The sequence below is a fragment of the Amphiprion ocellaris genome, chromosome 6 (genome assembly GCF_022539595.1).
Source record: "Amphiprion ocellaris isolate individual 3 ecotype Okinawa chromosome 6, ASM2253959v1, whole genome shotgun sequence".
Classification (NCBI taxonomy): domain Eukaryota; kingdom Metazoa; phylum Chordata; class Actinopteri; family Pomacentridae; genus Amphiprion; species Amphiprion ocellaris.
The window spans coordinates 26738483-26756293 of record NC_072771.1 but is presented as its reverse complement, the minus strand read 5'-3'; the positions used below and the strand labels follow the sequence as shown (position 1 = coordinate 26756293).

The 17811-nt window shown below is 39.8% G+C and overlaps 1 protein-coding gene across 2 annotated transcripts in view; it reads right to left on the bottom strand.

Annotated features, from left to right (window-relative positions):
• unc5ca (unc-5 netrin receptor Ca) overlaps positions 1 to 17811 on the bottom strand; it is a 193514-nt gene that overhangs the window by 42718 nt on the left and 132985 nt on the right. For both annotated transcript variants that reach the window (XM_023280866.3, XM_023280867.3), the window contains exon 5: positions 1984 to 2164. In XM_023280866.3, the coding sequence (XP_023136634.1) occupies positions 1984 to 2164 (181 nt within the window). The remainder of the gene's footprint in view (positions 1 to 1983; positions 2165 to 17811) is intronic.

Genomic DNA, 17811 nt, shown 5'->3' with positions numbered 1-17811 from the left:
CTGGGAAATCACAAAGGTCCCTTGCACAGCTTAATACTAAACAATCCCTCAAAAGGCATGCACAGTCAATAGAATACAGTAAGTCCCCACACAACCAGGTCATTAGGAACACATTTTAGATTGCCTGGATGTAAACCATCACCCTTAACAATGAAATGTCTGATTTTAATGTATTGTTTGATTTAACTTAACTATTTGTCTTTGTGGAGGCAACGTGTGTCGCTGAGGTTTAGTGAAAACATCTGGATTCTCCTGCACAGCGAAGCCACACAAACAGTCTTCTGAAACTTTTCAATTTCTCTGCAGCTACTGCAGCACGACTTTCCCCCGACTGTGTTGACACTCACTAATACACTGAGTGAAGGAGACACAGACTGACACCAATATGGAAACACACAAAGCTGTATAGCCGGCTTAACTCACGGAACAACACAAACGACAACGCAACTTTCAAATTCTGAACACTTTTTGCAGAAACCACAAGAAGAAAGAAAAGTAAAAGGTGATGTGGGTTTTTGAATCCTTACTAGTCAAAATCGTGTATTTTCATGATTTGTTTGTATCTCTTCTCCTCCTCTGTCTCTTTCTTTTGACTGCATCCTTCCACATTTTACTTGACTGTTCTTTCATTATTTAGTATTACTGTTGTTGCTTTACCAAACAAAAATAAAACAGGACAGAGCAGACAAAGACGCACAGATGAGGCAGTAATAAAAAGAGAAATCAGGTATTAAAGTTGAGAATGAGTCACAAGGACATCCAGAGAGTGAGAGAGAGAGAGGGCTGGCATCCAGAGAGGTACAGTGGGTTGAAATTCCTGTGCTGTATCTCGACAGCTCTGTCTCAGCCCAGTGCATAGTGCCCACTCCTTTCCAAACGCCCAATTAGAAATGAATCATCAGAGAGAAAGTAGCCAGCAAATTAAGGCAGCCGCTTTTGTCATCTATTTCCTGCGGTCTTGCTACTTTTTTTCCCCCTTCTCCGCCCAACTGCTTTGCTCTGTTCTTTTCTGCTTCCCCTTACCTGTCTCCCCTCCTTCTATAGCTGCTTCATTTTTTTCCCTTATGTTCCTGTTTTTTTTTTTTTCCACAACAATTTCACCTTGTCAACAGTGTCAGCCAGGCCCTTGTGGAGCCGAGAAGATTGAACCAGAGATTGAACAATCTATTTCTGTAAGGATACATCAGTGTCAAACCACTCCATCTCTCGTTGTCTGTATTGAACAGGCACAGACGCTCAGTTATTTTGATTGAAACACTCCTACTAGTGAATAGAGTCAGTGTTATATTTGAGAGAAATATTCGTGTCTCTCTGTGTGTGTGTGTGTGAACTGCTGTACATCGTTTCTCCCCAAAATGTTTCCTATCCTCACACGTCAGTCTGGCATTTGGTAAAACGGAAAAAAAAGAGAAAGGGAGGCATATGAGGTATGTTCCTCCCCATCAACGAGCCTTTCCCGTGCAGCTTTTAGTAAAAATGGCACCAGGAGAGTTTTGCCTGAAAAACAATCAAACACCAGAACTGAACTGAGCAATTCAAAGTTACTTTTTGTTGTTGTTTTTTTTTCCACAGCTGTTATTGTGCCATATGCTGCACAATTCATTTCGAGCCGGGACTCTTGGCTGAAAGCGTGAACATTTGGAAAGCCCGAGTGTTCTAATTTCAAACCGAACGCGCCATTGGTGGGTTTTAATTGGGTGAGGTCAAGGGTGATGTGAAAATATCAGGCCAATCACAAAGAGAGTGTGTTGGCATGGCAGTAGAGCTAATTTTATGTGGCAGATGGGGGGCTGGCTTGGCTGATCAGAGACCGTATTGGGCAGCTTCAGGTAGCATTTAAAAAGGTGTCATATCGGTAAAATTCCAAACATTAGACGCAAAAATGCCACCAGCACTCATGAAAACAGATAACCCAAATCAGAAAAAATGACAGCTTTCAGTGTGGACTTCTTTTAGATACACATATGTATATATAAAACTTACCATAAACAATAACTGTCGCAGTAGTGCTTCGTCTTTTGGCTACAATGTTTTTAGCCACGCATGTGTAGTTGGCTGTGTCAGACAGACGCGCCTGCTTGATGATCAGGTTGTGGTCGATGGTGATGTAGAAGTTTCTATCCTCTGCTGGGTCAATTATCTCCTCATTCTTTAGCCACTCCACCTGCGAGATAGAAAGAAAAGAAAACAACGTCAGTGTGAAGGTCTCTGCATCAATGTTACACAAAAGAGAGAAGATGGGAAAAATGTAGCTGATAAATGATGATGAAGGCACTATGGAGCTATGGGCATTTTCTGAATCTATGGTGGACAGGATTGCTCCTGCCATGAACCTGAAACCTAATTAACCCTAGAAAAATACAATATCACTGTCAGCTGAGGAAAATTATGTGATCATGTTATAATCTTGTTTTCAAAACTGATCCACTAGGTAAGAAATTGCTGATAAAATAACTGGGGGAAACATAAAAAAATGCTTTTGAAACAGTACATCTGTCAGAATAAAAGAACAAAAAAAAAACTTTCAGTATTGTTCTAATCTTGTTTTTCAACCTTTCCAGATGACAAATAAGGAAGAGACGGTAGGACTGCTAATAGGAAGCTGTTGTGATCCTTTTTTTAAAAATGGCTCCACACAGAAAAGTTTTGAGGACATGTCACATTCGATATTCCAAGTACATAAGTATCTGAAGGATAGGAGGCTTGTAGTGACTACTGAGACTCTTCTGTGATCTCTCTTGGTTCATCCTGTAAGGAACAAAAACTGATGTCCAAAATATTCTTATATATACTATTTAGAAAAGAGATTTACAAGCAATTAAATGTAACATACGGGGTAAAAGGATGCAATAACAACACTAATCATACATGATGAAATCACACAAGGTTGTTTATGCATCAAATCACAGTTGGACCCTTCCCAATATGGAACCCTAGGGTGGCAGTACAGAACAGGAAAATGCCCTGAGCATATGCTTTCACAAGGTACTTTGGGTGAAGGGTAGGACAGAGGGAAACTATTGTATTTATGAGCCTAATCACATTTCCTGAGCGCTGTATTTACTGGTCCAAACCCTCATAAATTCAGCCCGTCCAAGCTTTATGGTAGCCACATAAATGTCCAAGCTGTGTTGTTTAATTCATGTTGTTTAATTTCCTCGTCCCTTCACATTAGGAAATGGAAATCTCAGATGCAGAAGAGAGGAAATTCAGTGTTATTCTTCAGTTTACTGCCTCCTCAGGCTCAGCTGTCATTCTTCTTCTCTCAGTTATTCCACCTGCTTCTCTCTCTGATCTTTACAGATTCTCTAGTACTCTTTGGCCATGGGGCTCAGTGCAGCTCTGAATTCTCAATCTTGTGCGAGATGCCGTGTGACCTTTCAGTTTCCATTACAAAGCGAAGGTTATACAGAGAAAAAAGCTAAGCCAAACGAAAACATCTACAGTATATCCAGTGCAAATGGTCAGGCAACAAGTTTACCCTTACATCGTGGGTGTATAAATTAGTGTTGGTGCTCTTTCACAAGCAGCAGAAAATGCAATATACAGTATATAATATTGTGAGCGAAAAAACAGCAGGCTCTTTGGCTCTCTGTTTATTCATGCTTGACGTAGTTGAATAAGAGGTCTGCGCTCACAGAGAACAATGGAAAACGGTCTTTGCTAAAATAAAAACTCAACATAAAAAATAGAATAAAATAAATCATATTAGCTGCACCCTGATCAGATTAGGTCACATTATAAACCTGACTGTGAAGATAAATGCGATTAAGTGCGACAATTCAGGTAATATAATATCTCTCTTCAGCAAAATACTACTGAAATTGACAACTTATGCACTCATAACTGCTTCACAAAATAGATAGCATGAGTAAAATTAAATCCATATTCTATAAAATAGAATAATAACAGCTTAAATCAGTGTCACATACTCAGGCCTGTCTCCCAAAAACTGTATTCCTACACAGCTAAACTACAGTCTCAATTACATTTGTAAGTAAGCATATTTTCTCCAAAATGATTACATAGACACATTTCAAATCAACACAGCTATGCCATTTCTGTCATTTTTTTCCCAAATGCTGCTTCTTTCTAGCCAAAGAATCGTATTTTAGATGGGGGTAGGGCAGAAGAGGAGCTTCAAACATCCTGTGAAAGGATATATTTCATTCCAAACATCAGATTTTTCTGACCGAGTAAAAGTGGTGCCTAAACCCCCAAATATAGCACAAAAATACCCAATGAGCCAAAATGAAACTTAAGTGAAAGAATAATGGTCCTAACTGGGACACAAACATGAGTATCCTTGCTGAAAGTCCTGTGTTAGACTAATGGGTTGAATCATACAACTGCCCCAAATCTCACATTTCCTGAAGAACTCTCAACGATTGATGTCAAGGACACAGTGGCCAGTGACATAAAGTAACGTTAGCACCACATCCCTAAATGCTCTGACAGATCTGATGATGGCTGATTATGCTCCAGAAAATATTAAATGGAAAAAAGGCAAGACTACCCATGATTCAAGTTGTTCTTCCTCTGTTTTTTCATCAAGCCCAGCATGGACACAAATATAATAATGCTCAGAATGTATAACTACTTTGTAAGTTTTCATACAAGCAGTCTATTAGAATATGCAAGTGATGTTGAGAGGACATAAATATACTTATAGTCACACTGTGGGGAACTGACTCCCTTTTCAAGACAAAGAGAAAGGAAATCAATACATTTCAGGACATAGACTTGGTTGAAGGTCAGGGTGAGGCTGGCTTTAGAATAAGGGTTATGGTCAGGAAAGAAGCATTTGGTGTAAATCTGTAGGTAACGATCAGTGTAAGTTGATGTAATGTTCTCTGATGTGATTGAAACACTGCTGTGTGTGTATGTGAATGCGTGTGAGACCTAAAGAGCTTTAAAGTATAGCTAAAGTAGACTGAAGAAAATCAGAAGGGAAAGTGAGAGCAAAAGTTGAGGGAAAAAAGCTACAGAAAGGTGCCAATTCTAGCGTTTCATCTGGACAAGATAAAAGAACAGAGGAACCCATTAAATGTTAACTTTGATGCTCTGAAACTCAGCCTCCTTCGCAGTGATCACACAGACATGCAGTATGTAAACAAGCATCAACGCAAACTTGCACAGGCCTATAAAGTGAGCTTATTTATTTAATCACTGTGGTACAGTCACAGCTACCCATAAAACTGGAAATATTAAATTAGGGTTGCAGTCACATGTTATGGTGCACATTCTGCACAAACGTTCATGGTGCAGGTCAGGAACCAAAGAACTGTATTTGCTTCCCTGAACCTTAGCAAAATGATACCGATGAACAGCCCTGCTGAAATAAGAATACTATGTTTGGCAACAGCAGATGCCAAATTATGAAACACCACACGAAAAATATAACCAAGACAAACAAGTAATTTCTTTTTAAACTGCTTTTCTTGCAACTGCTAAAATATGGTCCCTAAGCGTTCTGAAAATTTTGACCAGTAGTGTATAGTTGCTATTAGGCATTTCAATCAAATCAAAGTTAATTTTATCGAGTGACACATTGTTTGTGTGAAATTAGATTTTTCACTTCGACCAAATTGACAAATAGGTATTATGTCATTCAGATAATAAATCAAAAATACTCACAAAATGGACGAATGCATACAATTAAAAGAAGTTAAATAATCAAAACAGATTGATTTAGTGGGATTATACATTTATGCTGCACTCCAGGCTGCAACCATTAAGTTGCATTTTGCCACCACTTTCGGAGACATCACAATTAAAATTGAAGTCTTCATTCTCATCCAGAGCCAGCAGTGATTGTTTTTAAGAAATCTTGCAAGACACTGTTTTACTGCTTAATTTTTCACTGAACATGAGAGTAGAGGTAAGTAACAAACTAGTAATTTAACATGACACCATGAGTTGTTTTTCCTCCCATCCGCCATGATTTTTTAAGCCACCAGCTGCCACTGACCATGTTTTTGGTAGTCAGAAATGACAGATACAACACCTACAAAGCACTTGATTTCACTATTAATTCTAAGTTTTCCTACTATTAATGATCTGAATCATATGTAAAAGAAAACAGATGAAAGTTGCTGCCTGCTTTCAGCACCACAGAGAGTTAGATTTGTTTTTCTGTTTAGTTTTTATGACAGCTGGCATGAAGACATTTGTGTTTTTGTCTAATCTCTGAGTCAAGTTTATGATTTTGCACTGTCATGATTTGATGGTGCTGGCAAGAAGAACAGCAGGGGTGCTGGGATTTATATTGAAGTGACTTACTGATTTATCATTCTTATGCATGAATCATACATCAGTGACAACCTAATTTTACACATGATCTATGATGATGAAAATACAGAAAAAGTGACATGACAAAAAGAGCGTACTGTCTATTTTAGAGACATCTCTAAAATTTCAGAAATCATGTTTTCCAGGGAGCTCTCGACATAAGAAGAGCCAAGCTCCCCCTGACTCCCCTGCAGTTGGAGCAGAAAGCACTACTTCACTTTGTGACCTTTTCTGCAGAAAAAAAACATGTAAATTGTTATTTCTGTAAATGGTTTATTTAGTAACAAAGCAGCATTAGTATAGTAAAGACAGAAAAATATGAATGTTTGGTACAGCGTATCGATGCTTCTAAATTTTTGCCCTCATGCTCTGAAAATTTTCAGTAGGGAGCATTAGTGCCACTAGTACAAAAAAAAAAAAAAGGTAAGTCTAGAACGCTGTTATGTAATCGTTTTTTCAAGCAAGCATCTCACAAATGAGTGTAGCCGGTGTAGCAGGCTTAACGACAGTCCTACAAAATGCAAAAATCAAATCAGATCATTCCCCAACAACACATCATATTAACATGGGACTTTCCTGGCAGCCTATTAATACTGGCTGTGACTTTTGTTTGATGATTCACTGAAAATAACCCCAGTCTTTGATAATGCCTGAAGGTTGCAGCATGTGAGCCTGATATGTGCTCTGGTGGCTTCAGACAAAGACACCGCATGTGGTGGCTATAGTACCAATGCCACCGCATCATTAGCCACAGCTGGTGTGGTGTGTGTGTGTATCTGTGTGTGTGTGTGTGTGTGTGTGTGTGTGTGTGTGTGTGTGTGTGTGTGTGTGTGTGTGTGTGTGTGTGTGTGTGGTGTGTGTGTGCATGGCGGAGAGGGGCTGATTGGATCAAGCCGACCCCAAGAGAGAATGTGTATTTGTTATTGTAACTCTCACCCCCTCATCACCTGTCTCTCTCACTTTATCCACACACCACCAGACTCTCACACACACACACATAAAATAACACACCGTTAAAACATAGGTTTATTGTTACGGTGCAGATATGAAGCAATGCCAATATATATCTCAATGTGTAGAAATGTCCAATGCTTTCAGTGTGTGACCACGAAAAGACACACAGATACACGCAAGATACCCTCTGACACACTTGCACATGTATAAACACAAGATGTAGCCGTGCCCTCTGTTTCAACCATAATAAGATTTTATAAAAGGTTCAACCAGAGTCCATTCTTTTTTACTTCACACAAAGAAATCAAATGGCTTTTTTTTTTTCAAAAGGATAAAGGCTTTTTCTGATCAATTACATGCTCGCTTTGTTCATGTTTCCTTTCTGCTACACCCAATAAGTGACGTTCATTTGGCTACAGGTATATTTCAAACCTTGTGCGCCTGAACACAAGATAAAAGCAGATCTGTATTTCCTTAGTTGTCAGTAATGCACTTGCTTGCAGTGATGAATATTGCAATATATGCTGTGGAGTGAGGAGCAATAAATTCAAATATGTAAATGCCTCCATGTGTTTCTTACTTATAGACAAATCAAGGCTGCAGAAAAGTTTAATATATCACACAATCTATTGAGATATGCATCTTTCTTTGGCAGTGGAACAAAGGCTCGGTCGCATGCTGTGCAAGATAAAAGTAGGCCAAGATATAGAGATATATACTCCCTTTTGTTGCAGTGGAGAGCAGCAGAAAATGTTTTGAAAAGCAAAGCTTTGCTGCATATCTGCAGCTGAGAGTAGGAACATCATAGTCACACTGTGTCACAAAGAGAAACACAGTATAAATCTTGCAAAAGCAAAACAAATGGCAGACCACAGAGCAAGACGTGAGATAACAGAGCAAAGAATATCTATGACAAATGCTAAAATATGACATGCTTTGTAGAGCCACAACAAAGAGTCTCATATGGGAGTCGATAACAGCTCAGAGATACAGGGTCTATGGGTAGGATCTGACACTGAATCACAACATTAATTTTTCAAAGTAGCTGCAGGCGCAAAGACACACATGCATAATAAGAGTATGTCAAAAAATAAATTGGACCGTTTACAATAAAATCTGATTCTGCATTCAAATCAGGGAAATCAAGCTGTACCGGGTGTGTGCATGTGCAAGCCTGTGTGTGTCTGTGAATCAGTGAAGTGTTAATATGTATGTTCGTCATTGAGGATTATCCCCTTGATTAGCTCTATTAGCTAGATCCATACAAGACCACAGATGAGTGGGTTAAAGAGCTCTCATGGTGATTAGTCTACCTATGTGTGGGTGGGGACTGTGTGTGTGTGTGTGTGTCGTGTTTCCATGTTTTAATAATCCTAACCTCCCACCACCTGCTCCAGCAGGCTTCGTCACCTCATTTTATTGCAAGCTGAGACTGGGGTGTTGGACATCAGAGGAACGAGGAAGTAAAAGGGAATTCAAGACGAATAAGGACCAAAAGTCTTCTTTGAATCAGTAAACTCAGTTTTTTAAGGACAGGAAAGGTGCACATTCATAATGCCTCCAGTGCAATTAGTTTTATTTTTAGCCTCAGGAATTAATCTGAGACATCTTTGTTTGAATCGTCCACAGATTTATCTTAAAGAGGGACAAGTGTGCCAAAATGCTGATTCATAATACAAAAAATAAAAAGCCTTCTCCTCTTTAATTTTTATTGCCTACCAATGCCATCCTGTTCCCTGGCTTGATATACAGCTCATTTGTTTTGCAAAATATGTATTTAGGGAAACAAAATTTCTGGCTGGATTCTGCCCACTGATTCTGTACTGCATCCACATAGCTCTGGACATAGGAGGCCAGAGTTCATAAGTGCCACATATGGATAGGTTTAGGTAACAAAAGACATCATTGTGGGTTCATTTTTCACTGCAATATAAGTTCTGCATCTCTATGGAAACAGTACAACCATTTTTGACCCTACATACTATAGATATTTTACACTGTACATTTTTAATTTGTTTCTATACTTATCTCCTACCTATTCTCTATAAAAACAGCCTGCAGTTAAGTCCAGTTCTGCCAGAAAGTCTGAATTTATGTCATGTGAGTCTTTGTCACTGCAGAATCACAAATGGGTTTCAGTTTTTTTCAGAATCTGGTTAGTGCAAAAGCTTTATTTTTGAACAATTTTCTAAAAATGAGACACATAGAATACAGTGCAAAGATTTGAAATTATAACCCAATTTTAGAGTTTTATCTGGGGAAGTTTTTCGACAGAACGGCACATCGCAGATAAGTGGTGCAAGTCCATCAGAAAGCTGAAAATCCATCAATTTTTTTCTGATTTGACATTTTCAAGCTTTGATTAAAGGTGTAATGTTGGCGGTTTTTAAAAAATAACATGTCTTTCAAACCCAACAGCGGGTTTTAGGGTTCAGGAGGTTGAACTGGTATTCTGAGTGTTTAATCAAAACCAGAATATGGACGCCCAGATAGCTCAGCTGGCTGACTGCGATCCATAACAGGGGCTATAGTCCTCGATGCAGCGGTCATGGGTGCCAATACAGCCCATGGCCATTTACTGCATGTCATTCAGCCACTCTTCTACCCATGTTTCTTGTCTCTCTCCATTGTCCTATATAATAAAGGCCAAAGAAAACTTTTTTTGCTACAAGTCAATATTGTACAGATAAAGCTATAGCAACTTTAACCTACAAAACAAAACAAAAAACAAGTGTCTGAACATAAAGCTAAGACTAGCACTACTTGTAATTTGGATTCTACTTGGTGACAGCCAATCAAAGGAAAACACTGGTAAAACATTGTTCTGTTGGTCAACAGCTACTTCAAAGTTTAACTTTTCAAAGCCTAGCCACTGTTTGCGTTTTATACATGCATTCATATGAATGACACTGAGTGTGGATAAATACTGCTCTAACTGGGTGCCCATCACTAGAAATATGCTCCTCCAGGGTGCCTCATGCGAATGTGCACAGGAGTCACTCAGTGATGTTTGTATGCCTGCCTCTTTTCTTTTATCAAGAGCTTCTGTGACATTTACTTTTTTAATCTCCAATTAAAAACTGCCTAAAGATCAGCACTGAATCAACCAATCAACTTGCTTGATGCACAGGCCCATGTGATGTCTGCTTGACACTTGAAATGTTTGCCTGCCCGCTCCTGTGTGATTTCTATGAATATGTTTACCCATAATGCCCTACGCGGAGGTTCGCAGGGATATTCATGCATATGTTTGGAGGAACATGCATAGGTCTAGGTGTCCCACTGTCCCTCCTCAATCAACCTCCAACCAGCACATACACATGGACACATCCCTACCAGATGTGCCATGTTCATTATTACTGGCTCTGAATGGCATCGATACAGCCATCACCATAATTGCCATGCTTGTTTCCATTATCAAACACTCACACATGCCCATATGCTCACATAGACATTAACAAACCCACACGAACACACATAAAATGCAACGTGCCAACCCGGTCCTCAAGAGTCCAGTTAGTCCAGTCAGCAGAAAATAAACCAGGAGAGAGATAAATAAACAAGAAAGGAGAGGGGGAGGAGGACATTAAAGAGGGAAGTTAGAAGCAAAAAAGAAAGAGAATGTAGGTGAGAGGGGGTCACAGGGAGACTAAGAGGTGGAGGGGACAGAGGAATTAAGAAAAACACAAGAGTCGAATGACAGTAGGAAGAAGAAACAAGAGAGCAGGTGGGAGGAAACATATTGAGAAGGATGGACACAGATGGAGTGAGGGATAGAAGAGACATGGAGTGAGAGAATGAGAGATGGGTGTTGGCAGAGAGGACCATCTATCTTTCTCTCATGCTGCCATCAGCTCTCTTGACACAAACCCAGACAATTGGCTATAACTGTCTGTGTGTGTTTATCAGAGGATAATACCAACAGATGCCACACACATACACACGCACGCACGCACGCACGCACGCACGCACGCACGCACACACACACACACACACACACACACACACACACACACACACACACACACACACACACACACACACACACACACACACACACACACACACACACACACACCACGTCCTGACGAGAAGCTAAGTAGAATAGTAATCAAGCTATTCATTAGTGCTGTAACAAAGGCCATTACTGGCTAATCAACAATCTTCAAACTCAATCGAGGAAAGCTAATAGAAATTTAATCCAACAGCCCGCTTGAATATGGTGAAGACTGTGTGCAAGTGTGTTTGTGTGTTGATATGAGACAAAACAATTAGCTCATTGTGATAAGATGAACAAAAGGACTTTGTTGTTTCAAACAATTACAGGAGTGTGACACTCTTGAGGAAAAAAAAGCAAGATAATTTGTCTTAAAATGCTGTCCTCAGCACCCAATAAACAGGCACTTAAGGTTAAATCCTCATTCGAATGTATCAAATGAAACTGCCAAGATAAACCAGGATCCTTTTATTCCTTATTCTCTGCACGCACAGTGAATACATGGGTAAACTACACAGACCTGTGTGACAACAGTGGAACCTACTGAATGAGGCCAACTTCATCATTTAGCCTCTTAACATCTCGAGAACATTTGATCTGACTCACATTTTGGCCAAATTGGAGATCATTGTGGTTTAGGAGCATCATGTTTTGGAATCCAGTTATTTGTATAATGGACAAAAATACCCATCAACAGCTCTCCAGTGTCAACAGTCAGGAACAATCATTGTTTATGGCAGCTCTGGTATTTCTCTGATATTTGGCAATGTGAGAGTGTACAACCAAGAACATTAAATTCCAAAGACAATATAAAACATTCCTACATTTTTAATATATAGGAACTTTGTCATCTCATATAACTCAGACATACTCATACAGTGCATTCTCACAACTTTCACTTTACTTCATTTGACAGCTTTCACAAGCAGAGATCTATTCTTCCAGCACCACTGTGTTTATAGAACAATATGTTCCACAGAATGAAGTAAACAATCAGCCCCATATATATATATATATCTATGTTTTTACCATTTCCACTTAAGTACTGTAATTTGCAAGTGCAAAAGCAGCAACCATTGATTTGGAAAAGCAGGTTGAAAGCACTGAGATTTGCAGAGAGCACATAATGTCTGTGTGTATGTGTGTGTGTGTGTGTGTGTGTGTGTGTGTGTGTGTGTGTGTGTGTGTGTGTGTGTGCGTGCATGCGTGCGTGTATTTCAGAATATGTGTTTATTCTCCTTACTCCTTAAAGTAATGACTCTTTTCTTGCTCTGCACTTCTTGGCATCACTCTACCTGCCAAACGATCGCATTCTAACAAATACATGTCATGACCAAAATAAGACCAAATCTAAGACTAAGACCAGAGCAGGACGAGAACGAGTGGTGGGATGACAACTGTTAAAAGTAACACAAATTATAAATTAGAAATGAGTCAAATTACTGGTTGAATTCAAAGTACTAAGCTTTACATCCAATGACAGTGATAATGTTAACAAATAAACTAGATGATGTACAATGTGCAACTGAGGGATATCAGCAGCTACGGTCTTGACCGATGTTGAAATAAAATAATTTTTGTTTGAGTCTGAAACAAGACAGGCTAAAAATGCAGATGATTCTGAGATAGAATCAAGATCTTCTTCAGCAGTAGCAAGCAGTTATAGGCAGATAAGCAGACCAGAGAAATGGGCAATGTTTCAGAAAACAGCTCAAAGAAATTGATTTATTTCTAGGCTATAGTTAAAATGCAATGTTGATGTCCATGCAGTTGTCAGGAACAGTTATTAATAATAAGCTTGTCACGGAATTGCATTGATTGGATGGTTTTCAGTCACCCACAGTATATCTGTACTGTCTCACATCACTGTTTTAATTGGCCATATGTCCCAGTGTTTCTGTCTGCATCCTCCCTACACTTGGGAGGTGATTAGGACAATCCTGCTGCCCACTACTTCTGTGGGGAATTTAGTGCAGCCACCGACCCCACTACAGTACAATGCATGCCAGGAGTAGCCAGGCTGGGCAGATTGTGCAGGTTAACAAAAGGTCACTCTGTATGCGTATGCACATATATGGCACGAAAGGGAAGTGTACATGTGTGTGTACGTCTGGCGTGTGTGTCAGTGCCTGTGTGTGTGTGCATGCCAACATGGGATTTCAGAGGCTCTGACAGCTTAATTAACTAGATCCAGGCGAGCGACATAAAGACCCAATTAACCACACTGACATAACTGGGTCACCATCGACAATCATCTCTTACTGATGTTTTAAAAGACACCTTTGATGAAAAGCAGTTTGGTGTTAAACTTGTTCGTTTCAGTTTTTTTGACGTTCCGTTACATATTTCTGCTCAAATATCAATGAAGAAGACAATGTTCTATGTAGTTTTGATCTGGCACTGTCAGTACAAGTCATATACAGGACAGATTTTCTTAATACAATTACAGAGAGCTAACAGGTTTCATTTACTTAATAAAGCATTTTGGCAAATTGTAATGTGTTTGGGGGAAAAAAATCAATTCAACAAAATAAGAAAAGTGCACCCTTTAAAGTCAGTTGTACAGAGCAGTGAAAGATTTAAAAAAAAGAAAAAAGTTAAAAAGAAATCCGTGGGCAAGATCAGAGAATTCTCCAAGGTCTTGTACATAAAAAGAAGTAGGATTTAGTGTATATTCTTAAAAGAGTTGTACCACTAGGAATTAAAATGCAGTTTGGCATCAAGGAAGAAGTACATATCCCCAATGTGCAGCAGAGTGTAAGGGATGGAGCGCTCTCCAAGGTGTCCCACACAGACAGAATTGGGACACAGGAGGACACCCAGTTGGACTGGGACAAGCCTACAGGGGCCTATTTATAACCTACTACTCCACTGCACCTTGGTACACTTCCACTGAATGATGTATGACACACACATACAATACCTGTGTATTATGTTACTGTGACTTGTGCTTGGGGACATATATCTTAATACTGTGTTTTTTATAATTATTTCATGCAGCATTTATTTAGCAGCATCCAGCACATGAGCTTCTCCAAGACCAAGCATTACTCACTACTCCAGCTCATCTCTGAAAACAACAATAAAGTAACTAAGTTAACGGCTCCCTCTAAAGCATGTATCCTTATAAATGACACAAAGGAGAGAACAAACGGGGTGAAATGAAGGAGAGGACAGGCAGTAAAGGAGAGGTAAAAAAAGGAAGTTGCTCAGCACTAAAAGAGGTCACTGATGTGCTGAACAGAAAGCTTGCATTGGCTTCTCCAGAGTGCACACACGTACAAACACACACACACACACACACACACACACACACACACACACACACACACACACACACACACACACACACACACACACACACACACACACACACACACACACACACACACACACACGTCCAATCACGCGCACGCTGTGTTACCTCTGAGATTTAACACAGGTGCAGATGCTTCACAGTGATCTATTAGACTCACGCTCTCGAGTCAACATTCAGGAATGGAGAGAGACAGAGAGTGGGAAAGATGGATGGGGAACGATCTCGAGGGAGGGCCGGATAAAGAAAAGGTATTTCCATGGCAACGGTGAAGGAGGGAAAAATTGAGAGTTAGGGAGGCAGTGATTATGGTGGAGGAGGATGAGGAAACGGGGAGTGCAGGCCAGGAGCAGATACCTGTGGGTGATCCATTAAAGCTAAGTCGACAATGTCAACAAATGGGGAGAGGTGGAGACGAAGGAAGAGAGGGAGCCTATGGAGGGGGAGAGAAAAAGAGTGCGATGAAATGAAAAGGACAAATGAAAAGGTAATGAGGAGGTAAGGGAGACTGAGGGAGCGATGGAGCGATTTGGAATTTCCATACTATGTCAACAATTAGGGAAAGAAAGATGAGCGAGAGCGGAAAGAGAGTGAGGTGCTGAATGGAGTGAAAAGGGAGTGGAGAGACTAGTTGGGGAAGATAGACTGGGGTAATCCATTAGGCCCAACACTTGGGAAAACAAGAGAAGGAAAGTAAAACTCATTTGAGAAATGCAGGACAGAGAGGGAAGGAAAAGAGGACAAAAAATTAGCAGAAGACACAAGGACGCTGGTGTGGGTAATAATTTATCCCAGCACCCTTGTATCAAAAAAGGAGCTGTGTATATGTACGTGTAAAATCCACCAGTTATTCCAGCTACTGGTAGCTTCCCCAGAACATGAATGAAGCAGAACCAGGCATTACATAGATGGACTACCAATGTGGAAGATTGATACACGGTCTACACTTTTGAAACGTGGTGCAGGTGCTTGGTGAGTAAATGTGAGAAAGATGTGCAAAAAGTGAAGGAAGCAGAGAAGAACACCAGTGATTTGGAAGTGGAAGTTCAAAAAACCATGAAAGGAGGCCCAGAGGAGCGAGTGAGCACGATTTGCGATATAACAAGTACTTTTAAAGGCAATGCTGGTCGAATGGGCAGCTTACAGGAATGTGATGTAGATTCTTAAAGCCTACATGGCACAAAATCTGAGAGATGGGTTTCAGTGAAAAAAAACTATGCATTTGCATATTCACATATACTGGATTATTCAATTCCATTAAACAATTTCTAACCAGGTGACTGAACTCTTATGGAAAAACCATATCAAACAAATTACTATCAGAAGCACAGTATTTTTAAGTCTGTGTGGGTGACAAAGGTATTTTTCTACCCTCAAGGAAGAAATTAATGCAACATCACCAGCTGATATAGGACTGGTATGATTTGGGGTTTTACACCAATTCCATTATAGATTACAGTAGATAAACCCGCATGATGCCTGAGGTTTGTTACTATGAACTGGGAAACTCAGGGTAGAGACAGCAGGTATGAGGGCAGCTAGGGGAAAGGAGGGTGGAAAAATCTAAACGTGGTGCTTACAAAGCAAACCTTTTCCCCATTGTGTTGGGGATGGGGCTATGTTGGCCTTTATGTGAGAAAAATTCCCTACATGTCCCATTTTAATATGTTCAAGCTGCTTGTAATGAGATATTTTCATCAACATCTGAAGGGTTGACTGGTCTGATTAAAGTAATGTCAGTGAAAGACAAAAGAATGCCTTAGCAAATAATCATTTGCAAAGATACACATCTAGGCATAATATTTTTGAGCCACAAATGACATGAGAGTCAAAAAACAGAACTAACCAAAAAAAAAAAAAAAAAAAAATCAATAAATGAACACACTCTAGGTTAAAGAGAAAACCACTCAGAGATCCTAGAAAAAGGAAATGCAAGGGGACAGTGATAGCAGCAACGGTAGCTGAAGGGAGGGAGGGGGGAAATACAGAGATGACAGTTTGGGGTGAGAGTGTTAGGGGACGGAAAGTTAAAATGAGACCCTGGGCTCAAATCATTAGAGGAAGAGGAAGACGAAAAACATCCAAATCCACTCCACAGCTCAGACACGTCGAGGGAACATTTCCCCAAACAGATGCTGACCCACTAACAGCTGGAATCAGAATCAACACCTCAACCACCACCGGGGAAAAGTTCAAAAGAGAAATGCTTTCAACTTGTGACAGAGAGAGGAAAATTTAGGAAAATAAAAGATTAAATTTGTTCTCTGTTCTGTTCTATTACAGCATGCCGTGCTTTTTGTTCTCGTCTAATCTTTAAGTCCAGACTGTCACGAGGCAATGTTTGTGTTCTAGAGGAATTGGGCAGCATAGAGACTTGATGAACGCTTGATAAAATATGGTGACACAGATTATAAATATTAAAAGAAAAAGAAAATATGCAAGCACAAACCCGGATGACTGTTTGACCACTGTTCAATGGTCAGTTGATCATTTATTTGCTAAAGTAAGTTTTTGTATTTCTTACCAGATTCATGGATTGTAATTCATATTCTCAGCTATAACTGAAATACAGAAATGCATCATCACACTCATCTATAGAACACACTGATGTGATTTTGATAAATACTTGTATATCTCATACATTTTCTACTATACAGTGAATAAAACATTCATTTCCTAAACTTCAGCAGTCACGTAAGTGTTGTTATGAGATTTTATAGAGTTTCCTTAAGTCTTTAAAGGCAGTGTGTTGCCCAACTGACTTTTCTGGCTGCTGTGAAGCGGTGCTGAAGTGATTGACAGGTTGTTAAATTATAGAACAGCCCTGTGCATGGTTATGGGTCAGTGCAGTAAAAGTGTTGAAGCTCTGTCTATCTGTGTCTCTGCTGCTGTTTTTATTTCTCTGGACGGTCATGTATTTTGCCTTTCCTGCTGAACCCCCCAGTTTACTAAGTACTTTAACATAACTAATGACAAGAACAGAAGACAAGGAGAGGGGGGAGAGAAAGGTGAAAGGGAGGGAGATGCGAAGAGGCAGAGACAGGGACAAAGAAATATAGGAGACAGAAATAGTGGCGGGGATGGATTGAGAGCAGTGGGAAAGAGAGCAAAAACAAACCACTGGACACTGCTTCAGTGTACAACTGTAAAGTGTGACTCATCTCTGAATGAATGCTTTTCTGGCAAGTTGTGCCGTCTACTTAAGCAAAAGTGACCTAATTTTGTTTCATTTTTAGACTTCCCATGTATGAGC